Source organism: Aquila chrysaetos, chromosome 19 (assembly GCF_900496995.4).
Source record: "Aquila chrysaetos chrysaetos chromosome 19, bAquChr1.4, whole genome shotgun sequence".
NCBI lineage: Eukaryota > Metazoa > Chordata > Aves > Accipitriformes > Accipitridae > Aquila > Aquila chrysaetos.
In genome coordinates, this window is record NC_044022.1 from 5,043,895 (window position 1) to 5,054,666 (window position 10,772).

The 10,772-nt window shown below is 42.2% G+C and overlaps 1 protein-coding gene across 1 annotated transcript; it reads right to left on the reverse strand.

The window, feature by feature from the left end:
- LOC115353190 (proteasome maturation protein) lies at positions 1-9,972 on the reverse strand. Its single transcript, XM_030042175.2, has 6 exons — positions 9,862-9,972; positions 8,287-8,384; positions 7,362-7,422; positions 5,062-5,163; positions 2,209-2,302; positions 1-515 (listed from the first exon to the last, which is right to left on the reverse strand). The coding sequence occupies exons 1-6, from the start codon at positions 9,862-9,864 to the stop codon at positions 448-450; spliced, it is 426 nt and encodes a 141-aa protein (XP_029898035.1). The 5' UTR covers positions 9,865-9,972; the 3' UTR covers positions 1-447.
- Positions 9,973-10,772: the final 800 nt, after the last annotated feature.

The following is a 10,772-nucleotide window of genomic DNA, read 5'->3' on the forward strand; positions in this document are numbered from 1 at the left end:
TTTATAGCAAACTTTTATTCAATAGTTTAAAAAGTGTATGGAAATTTTCATGAACAAAGTTACTCAATGGAAAATACCTTCTTTTCCCCCTTAAAAAGTTCTTCTGCAAGAACATCCATTAAATGCATTTACCTACAGTAATCAGTTTTAAAATGCATGGGTATTTTTGGATTTCTTGTATACATATATAGCATTTCCATAGTTAAGAAGCTACTGTCCTGAGCAGTGTACGAAGAGACATTATTTAAACTACCTAGTTACAAGACATTTATGTAATTGACAACAAGCACAGAACAATTTATAGACTTTAAACATTTAATGCGCCTTGTCATCAAGGAAGGCAAATGATAACTGTAGGACTGCTTAACACTGTGAGTGTCAATTTATCATGTATTTAAATCTGCAGTATAAAGACACGCACAAAACACTTTTGCAGAGTACGTTTTGTTACAATAAACCAAGCTTGTATTCCATCATCATGTGTGGTTCTCCCATAACCTCACTCTGTGAAGGATCTGGAAAAAAAAAAAAAGTTGACAGCATGAGGCTTTTATCAAGCTACAGAGACCAACAGTAACTATGAACATGACCTTTTTTTTTTTCCTCCATTCTAATGCTTAGTGCAACAGTTACTTGACTGATTTTTGACAGTATTGCACAATGTAGGTCTGTAACTCCTAAGTCTCTATCCAAAGTAATGATGAGATAACAAATACATCTATAGTGGAACAGTGTTTCATAAGGACCCCCCCCCCCCCCCCCCCCCCCCCACACACACTTCGAGTAAAACCATCAGTTCTACATAAGCACAGTCTCCTATAGCCTGAATCTCAAGGCTGATTGAGTTTTGTGTTTAAGAAAACTCGAGTCTGACTGAAGCTCTTTTCCCCATCAGTGCCCCACATCTCTTTCCAATGCAACTTCTCTGCACAATAGGAGCTCATGCTCCTCCCTTCTGTTAGTTGGGACATATTCATAGTTTCTCTTCTCCACCTAACCGCCTAGTTTCACAGACTTTCTATGCCCTTAAATCTCTCTGAGATTCCTCCATTCTGTAGAGTATGGTTGATGTTAGCCACTGTACTCCAAGGTTATCAAGGAATGTGCAGAGCACACAAGAGATACCAATACTGACAGTATGAACTTCATTTCCATACAAAAAATAAAAATTAAAAATAAAAAAAAAAATCAAGACCAGAAAAATGGTTGTGACTGCACTTTGGAAGAAATAGACCTTTCTTTATGGGTTTATTGGAGTGTCTTCCTTCCATAAATAAGGCATATTAATGCCTTTGATTCCTCCAGAGACACCAAAGTTATCTAATCTAGCCCCAGCTGATAAATAGAAACTTAACCAAAACCACTTCTACCCACTCACTCCTCAGCACTCCATAATACGTAATAGCTTGTTGTGAGCAATGGTAAATAACCAAATTCCTATAAATAACGTTTGACACTGCTCTACCCCCTGAATCACAATAACCTAAGATTCCTTCCCTTGCTCCCTGTAAATCCATCCCAGAAAATAATCCCAGAGGTAACTCATGCCTCTAGAATCCCACTTACTCCTCCATTATTTCCAGTTTCCTACCTCCCTGGGTCCTTCCATTCTCCAATCCCACCTCAAAATACCCTCTGCCTCCTTCCATGTCCTTAACTACCAGCTAGAAAGAAATAATTTTTTTCAAACTATTTTTCCAGGTTTATTCTATTCCACACATACTAACTGTCAGTCAGTAGCCCACCACACAACTGCAAACTGGTGAGTTAATTTGAGGGAGCCTTCCCCCTGCCACATCTCTGGTTCATTAGTTCAGTATCTCTCCTCTAGACTTTCTTTCTTTTTAATTATAGAACTTATAAAAACTTTGTATCTTTGTAACCTCCACCTGTCAAAATCTGCACAAGTAGTTCAAAGGTTTCTGGGGAAACAGGCATACAATCTAAGTGCATAATCTTCTACTCCTTTAGAAACCCAGCCTACAAGCAAATACTGCCTTACTCAATATTTCAGAGTAATTTCTGCACAACTAGCAGCTGAATAACATTTATTTCTCCTTCTCCCAGTACTTCTTTGCCTTCAGGAATTCAATTTTTTCTTTGTATTTTGTGCATTTAATTCTCTTATTCCGTAGAGGCAAAGAACTTTGCAGTTCCCAAATTTTACTTTTAAATGTTCCCATAACATTCAAAACAAAATGTATTTACCATTAAGGATATCCTCAAAACCGATGCATTCATCGCTTCCCCTCAGAGTATCCAGTGCTATGTTTGAGCTGTGAAGAAATGGGAGACGCTGGACCTGTGAAAAGACAAAAAGAGTTCAAGTTTCTGCAAGTCTGAAATTGAGGGGGTTTACATTTGTATTTCTCAGTGTGAAGTGACTGAGAAAAGCAACAGGTAAAGTTACTTCTTCCTTCAAAAACAACGATGAATAGTGTAGGTTAAAGAAAAAAAAAGAGTAGGTTTTTTTCTCCTCTGTTATCACATAAAGCTGGGGAGGCTCACTGCAAAAAACACATCTACGACCTGAGGTCAGTACTGGGTGACTGACATATACTACAGTGTTTGGAAACTACATTCTAAGTTTCCTACATATCCAACACAAGTCAGGAATGTAAGTGAAAGACCTATATTGATTTTCACATCTAAACACAATCCTCCTTGCAATTAATCTAAATCATAATTATTTCTCCGATCCCAACAATTCTTAAGCTTCGAGTCCACTCCCACTTACTTTCAACACTCTCTTCTGTACCCTTCACTGACAGCATTACAGAAACATTTCAAGTGGTACACACAGCATTCAGATCCTAAACATTCCAAGAATGGCGTATCTGTATGTGCTGGTTTTGGCTGGGTGTCATGGTTTAACCCCAGCCAGCAACTAAGCACCACGCAGCCGCTCACTCACTCCCCCCCCCACCCCCCACAGTGGGATGGGGGAGAAAATCGGGAAAAGAAGCAAAACCCATGGTTGAGATAAGAACGGTTTAACAGAACAGAAAAAACTAATAATGATAATAACACTAATAAAATGACAACAGCAATAATGAAAGGACTGGAATGTACAAATGATGCGCAGTGCAATTGCTCACCACCCGCTGACCGCCACCCAGCTAGTCCCCCCAGTGGCGATTCCCCGCCCCCACTTCCCAGTTCCTATACTGGATGGGACATCCCACGGTATGGAATACCCTGTTGGCCAGTTCGGGTCAGCTGCCCTGGCTGTGTCCTGTGCCAACTTCTTGTGCCCCTCCAGCTTTCTCGCTGGCTGGGCATGAGAAGCTGAAAAATCCTTGACATTAGTCTAAACACTACTAGCAACAACTGAAAACATCAGTGTTATCAACATTCTTCGCACACTGAACTCAAAACATAGCACCGTACCAGCTACTAGGAAGACAGTTAACTCTATCCCAGCTGAAACCCGGACACTGGGGTAGAGTTAATTTTCTTCACAGAAACTAGTACAGGACTGTCTTTTGGATTTGTGCTGGAAACAGTGTTGATGACAGAGGGATGTTTTGGTTATTGCTGAGCAGTGCTCACACAGAGGCAAGGCCTTTTCTGCTTCTTACCCCACCAGCGAGCAGGCTGGGGGGGCACAAGGAGTTGGAGGGGACACAGCCGGGAGAGCTGATCCCAACTGACCCAGGGGATATTCCAGACCATAGGATGTCATGCTCAGCATAGAAAGCTGGGGGAAGAAGAAGGAAGGGGGGATGCTCAGAGTGATGTCATTTGTCTTCCCAAGTCACCGTTATGTGTGATGGAGCCCTGCTTTCCTGGAGATGGCTGAACACCTGCCTGCCCGTGGGAAGCAGTGAATGAATTCCTTGTTTTGCTTTGCTTGTGTGCACAGCTTTTGCTTTACCTATTAAACTGCCTTTATCTCAACCCACAAGTTTTCTCACTTTTACCCTCCTGATTCTCTCCGCATCCCACTGTGAGGGGAGCGAGCGAACGGCTGCATGGTGCTTAGCTGCTAGCTATATTTTAGAAAAGTGAAATAAAACCACAAGAGAACTTGTATATCTAACATGAAGCTGGAAGTGAAAAACCTTCTAATCACCATATTTCACTCACCCATTCCCCAAGAATACCTGTGGAGACACAGTAGCAGGGTATCCTCACCTGCCTCATTTTTTGCCTTTTTCCTCACATAAGTTAGGAAAAAGATTTTTCCTCACAAGACAGCCCAGCTGAGATCAAGGGATGTTTTCATACATCCTCTCTGACTTTCACATCTGCAGGACCAGTAATTTCTGCCAAGTTTAATGCAGCTCACTGTGGTTCAGTAGCACCTGATCCACTGGAAGGGAGTATAAAATTGCTCTAACTCACTTGGAAGAACAACTCTTAATAGCTTGACAACCTTCAACAAGCCAAAAAAAAGTTTACTAGTACCAATGAGTTTTCCATGTTTCCTAAGGGACAAAGTCAACCTCCCTCCAGTTACTCTCCATCCTAGGAGATGAAGAAAAGGAGGGAGACTCAGCTTCCCAAATAAGAGTTAAAACCTTTGAACGTAACTCCCTGTAGACCTCCCCTGATCTTACAAGAAAGGCTGTGGAACAAAATAAGCACATAGCAAATTCTCTGCTTCAGGTTTCACGTTACCTCTATACCCACTCCCAAATCACTACCTCCTTCAGACCTCTAAGTCTCTTTACCCCACAGGTGCAGAGACTCCTCCCCATGAAGGTCATACGTTCCACAGAGGAGAGTATTAATTTTAAGAATTAATACTCAATTCCTCCTGCTTTTCTCTGAAGGCTTACAGGAAGCTAGTCCACAGAAAATCTAGAGCAGTTACCACTTCACCAAGTAACCAATAAAAGAACAACAGCTGAAATGCTTTAGCATATTGACTGTTCTGGAAACTATTAATAGCAGTGTTTGGTTGGTTGGTTTTAATAAAAGCAGTCCGGTGGAAGAATTTGTTTTGGAAACATAAGGTATTTCAATAAAGAAAGATGTCTCTCTGAAAGCATGATCCAACATAAAATTTTTTTTTTTAAGTGGTTTAAGTTATACCAGTTGGATAAAAATGCCTACCTGTTTCACTGCTCTGAATTCCATCTGCAGCTTTAAAGGTGCATGGAGTCCTTGAATATTTCTCAGCGTGGCAAAGTTTGTTTTATCTTGATTTAACTGGAACTATCATAAACAACATTGATTTTTATTTTAGAAAAGTTACTTTCCAGTACAGCCATAGAAAAGATTTGTGACATCCTACTTAAATGAGCATGCTTATTAAATGTATATGTAAAAACTCAGTGATAGTCATATGTGTCTCAATTGTACATGAAAGATAATGATGCAGTAATACTTGTTTTATGAAACTGAAATTGCTTTTTGCTGGATTTTATTACAAATCAATAGTAGCCATTTTATTTTGTTATTTTTGACAATCAGGTCATGTAACACCACCAAGTGGTGTAGCTTTGCACTACTTTACTAAAATACTGTCAGCACAAATTGGAAGCTAAGTCTGGTTTAACCTAAGAACACAAACTTTAAAGCCACAATTGATGTTATTGTTAGTCATCAAAGACTCTACTTGAAAACACTTGAAATACTTCTTTTCTGGTCAAGTAGGAAGACAGAGCACCACATATACTCCATATGACTCTGAAAAGCAAAGGAAAGCTCACAATTTTACCAACTGCTCCAAAACTGATCAGCAAGACAAAGAAAATCTATCTAGTAGAGGGTTCTTTTAATGAAAAAGTGCTGGTTCAAGAATACTAAAGTACACAAAAGTAACTTATGCTTAATGTTAAACTTAAAAGCTTGAGTAATCCAGTCTCAAATTTGGCTTTTACAGTAGTGACTACATGCCTGTAATGTTCACTTAACACAATATTGTAAAGTAAAACAAAAAATACAAGCATCTTATTTTAAAACCTGTACTCAATCACCATGACAAAAGCCTACTAGTATAAGAATATCATCCTGTTTATGCGGAGGGATCCCAAAAGTCAACAGGAAAATACAAGTCAAAGGCATAACATGCCTTTTCTTCATAACAACCTATATTGAACACTTCAAAAGTTAGCAGAAAATACTATTTATATGCCTCATCCCAAACTCACAATTCTGGTCACATCGTTTTTCCATTTCTTTTATTTTATAAAAGTAAGGGTCCTTTAGCTGGGTAGCAGAAAGATTTGGTTTCTACTACTGCTACCTGAATAACCTACCATTTACAGCAGTAAAAACAACCATAACTATGTCAGGCTAAGATAAGCCTTTTCCCATGCAAATGTACATAAAAATAATTCTTAGATAAATCGGCCACAAACTTACAGAAAGACTAACCAAACAATATGTGGGAAAAACCCCATTAGTTTCACATACTCCCTAGGGGATCACATTGTCTGTTTTAATTACTTCTGTACTTTTTTTTTTTCTCTCTAGCATGTATTCTTTTAATTATGCAGGTTTTATACAGCAAGAACAGAGTTAAAAACTAAGTTATAGCACTCAGTTGTAAAAAAAAAAAATCAAATGAAAAATAGCTCTGAAACATTTATAGTATTTATAAATAAGCTTGTGAAGTTGGTGTCACATTAACATCATCCTTTTAACTCAAGACAACACTAGCACTGGTTAGAATTAGAATATATTAGATGGTCTGAATTACATTCAGACTTTGTCATGCTGATTAGCTTTGCAATTTGGAACATTCTATCCAGATATACTGCCTTTGCTTCAGGACATTTTATTAGAACAAATCTGTACTGACAAAACAGCTACCAGAGACGAGATTCAGTTCAACCAGCTATTTAGCCAAAGCTGTCTAGTCTCCCTTTACCTTCAACCTCTTCAGTGGTCCACGAGTGATGACGAAACCGAACAAGATTGCATACACTTACAACACACTGTATGTATAAAATTTCTAGATGGGATCAAGTAATTTAATGAAAAATATTTTTGTGTTCACAGGCTGAAAGTCTGAAAACTAAGATATATGGTAAACCTATAAACAAAATGGGAGGATCAGCCTTCCAGAAGTGGCAGGTGTGCCCCCCACCTAACTATAGAGCCTGCACACACAACTACCTTAGTAACTTTTAGATGACAAAACCTTGCTAAGTAAATCCCTACGTGGAAGCCCACTTACCTAGTTGAAGTGCAGACAGTCACAAGTAGGAGGTCAACATTAAACAAACTTGCCAACAATGTCATTTATATGAATAAAACGTTACTATTGTTGAACATCTTTATTCTGTTAAAGGCAAGACCCCGTTCATTGCTTGTTACCACACAAAGCAGTCCAGGTAACCACATTGTTAATTTAAACTTCATAATCAGTTAAGAGTGAAGATGGCTACACTCCATGTTATACTTACATTTTTTTCTGCCAACTCCAGCGGGTGGCTAGGCAACAATTCATTTTTCACACTTGTAAAGCTAGAAATACAAGTAAAAAAATTGAACTTCAAATAAATCAGGATATTGTTTAAGTTGCATTCCAAAACTAATCTCAGATACAAATATCAGCCCACAGAGAGACACAATTAGCACAGTTTGAACTACAAAAAAAAAAAAGCTTAATAGTGAAGCAGCAAATAAGACCTCTAACTACAGCACTAGCAGAAGAAAAAGAATTTAAATTTCAGGCATCCTTTTTTCTTTATGTTTGACAAGACAGAATGACAGTTTTTCTTCCTTGACCCTTTTCAGAAATAGAGACAAATATTAATAAATTAAAACATCATAGATTTAATTATGTCCAAGCTGCATGGTATCTAATTTTAGAAGTCTCCAAGCTTTTGCAACTGAATATTGTACATAACTTCCCCCACCACTCATAGTTTTATTACCCACATTTTAAACTCCATAACTTATTTTAGATTCAAGACATGTACATAGTTCTGCACTCATGTAAAATGACAAAACCCAAACCCACTACTTTTACTATATTAACTTGTACCAAGGCTGAAATTAACCATTTCCCACAGTGCTATATCACGCTCAGATACATGTATTTTACAACTAGCATACCTTTCATAATCATTAATACTTTGCCATCTCTTTAGAAAAGAGGAGTATCACACAGGTAAGAGTCCATTAATGTTATCTACTTCTTGAAGTGATGTTTCACAGCAAATTCACACTTGAAGGACAATCTGATTAAATACATGCACTTTAGGCTATAGCTTTTGTGATACACCTTCCAAGAACCTTCTTAAAAAGCCAACATTTAACACATACTTTCTTCCTATATCTAAAGTTCAACATTTGCTACAGCACAAATCAACAAGTAAAGCCTACCCTCTACGCAGAAGATCATGACCTTCAAATGGTCCTGAGGCTGAAAATTCAGTAATTGGGATACTATCTTTCAACAGAGCAGCACCACCTCTGGAATTCTGGAACCAAAAAAGTTAGGATTACTTTAACAGAACCAGACCCCTTTCGTATGGGCCATTAGGCCAGGGAAATGAAACAAAGTGTTCAAAGACTCCTTAAACTACTCACGCACAAGCCCTAGACATTAGGGTCTCTTTAAAAAACAAACAAACAAAACCCCTCACCAAAACACAAACCCCATACTAAATTAGAATTTTTTCAGAGAATCTGATAACATTTAAAGGTACTGATAATACATTTGTAGGATCTGGCTCAAACAGTTAAACTTGCAATTACCCCTTTTTCATTCCCACCCTGAGCTGCAGGGATGGAAAGGAAGAAGGCAGGTCATGCTCAGCTGACAGAACAGAAAGGAACATGGCTGAGCACTCCTTCATTCACTTCAATACAGACACAATCAAGTAAGATCAAATTGATTTTATCCACGGTTTAAGGCTGCCATAGAGGACAAGGTGTATGCAAGTGGTCTAGTATGCCAGTTAACTGAAAGGGCAAAGGAAGAACAGTAGCTTGTAGCAGAAGACCAGAAAAACACACATCCACAGACTTACTAAATAAAGCCATCTTAACCCAGACCACTGATTTCATGCTAACCTGCCTGATTTTATTGAAGTGACTTTAGGATTGTTCATACAAATTGTTCCACCAATAGGCCGATGTATAATGAATTCTGGAAGGTGACAGCAATAATCTCTGGAAGGTGACAGTGATGAGCTGTTCAGTGCAGGAGTTTCCTCCAGGAGCACTGTCAGATCTAACAGAAAACTCATGCTGACTGTTAAGGTCTTTTGTACTAATGTGGTAACTGTCAACAACCTAACAGCTATTAGAAAACCTGAAAATACCTGTTATTACATGCATATAAAGCATCTACCAACTAACATACTCAACGCTGACCAGACCTTTCTGAGATCACGGTCACTGAAAGCATTAAAGAGATACATTACCTGCAAGATGTGACAAGAGCAAAGTGAAAGTCAAACGTAAGGAGAAAACCATGAAATCCTCCCCAAAAAGTAACGCTCTCAAGTCACGCCAGTGCCCGGCCCGTCTTAGGAGGTCACACCACCGCTACCCACCGCAGAGAACCGAGGCGGGACCTTCCACCGGCATTACCGGGCCGCTCGGCCTCCCCGTCCCGTCCCCCCCAGCTCCCAGGCACCCTCCCGGCCCCGAGCTCCCGTGAGGATGCCTAATGGAGACCGGCCCTCGCCGGGGAGGGGAAGGGGACGGACGCCGGACGCCTCTCCCCCGGTGAGGGCCCCCCAGCCGCCAGCACCAGCGCCCGCCATGGCTGCGCCCGACCCCCATGACTCAGCACGGCCCCAGCGCCCCTCGCCCAACGGCCGCCACCCCCGGGGACCCCAACGGCCGCGGGAGGGATAAGGGGGGAGCGGGGTAGACAGGCGAACGCCGTCCGATCCGGTCCGGCCCGGCCCGCTCCTCGGCCCAGCACCGCCGCCAGCCCGCACTCACCATCTTGACCCCGCACGCCCAGCCACTTCCGCCTCCTCCTCCTCCTCACTTCCGCTCCGCCCCCGGCGCGCTGCGTCAGACGCAAGGAGGGAACAGCGCCCCGCCCCTCCCCTCCCCGCCCCGCCCCGCAACCGGCCGTGCGGGGAGGGGCGGGGCCGCGGGGAGGGGCGGGGCCTCGCATGGGGGGCGGAGCCGCGGGTACCGTGAGCGAGGGGGCGGCGGTTGATGGCGGCCGGCGGGCTCTGGCCCGCGGTGGGGTGAGGGGTCCCTCTCCGGCCCCGTGTCCTCCTCGGCCATGGGTTGCCTGCTTCCAGGGCTGCTGCTCGTAGACTGACCGCACTGCTCCCCCATGGCGGCAAAAGCCAGCCGTTTTGGTACCGCCCTGGCCCCAAGCAGGAGCTGGAGTTGGGCGATGGCTTCCCGCGGTAGGCCGGCGGCGGCCATGTTGTGGTGTCAGGTGCGGGCTGCTTGTCTTGGTCAAACCCTTCCTCTCCTAGTGGGCCACAGGCGGCAAAAGCAGAGAGCTTGGGTGACCCCAGCAGCGTCACGTCGTAGCGAAACGAGGCAGCGGTGCTCCCTGAGGTAAACGCGGCCAGCCATGGAGCCTCCCTGGGCAGTGCTGTGCAGGCGCGAGGTGTCCGGGTGCACTGCTCTATCAGGGACCTCAGGCAGCCCTCGAGGCCCCGACCTTCTGTCAGTGACCGACAGGGACGGGCCTCCAGCAGGTTAATCTTTGGAAATTAGTCTTGAGAATGGTGGATAAAAGCTGCTGTGTTAGTAGGCAGGTATTAATAGCCAAAATAACACTATGGTAACGGAATTCATATAGTTTGCACTTAAAGACCTTTGAAGGACTTTCCAACAATCACAAAGTTTTCCACAGCTTTCGATGCGTAGCCCCTGATACGTGT

Coding starts and splice junctions, on each gene's coding strand:
- LOC115353190 (XM_030042175.2), bottom strand. Junction 7,423..8,286: donor CATGATCTTCTGCGTAGAGG/GTAGGCTTTACT, acceptor TTGTATTTCTAG/CTTTACAAGTGTGAAAAATG. Junction 5,164..7,361: donor TGGAGTTGGCAGAAAAAAAT/GTAAGTATAACA, acceptor TGTTTATGATAG/TTCCAGTTAAATCAAGATAA.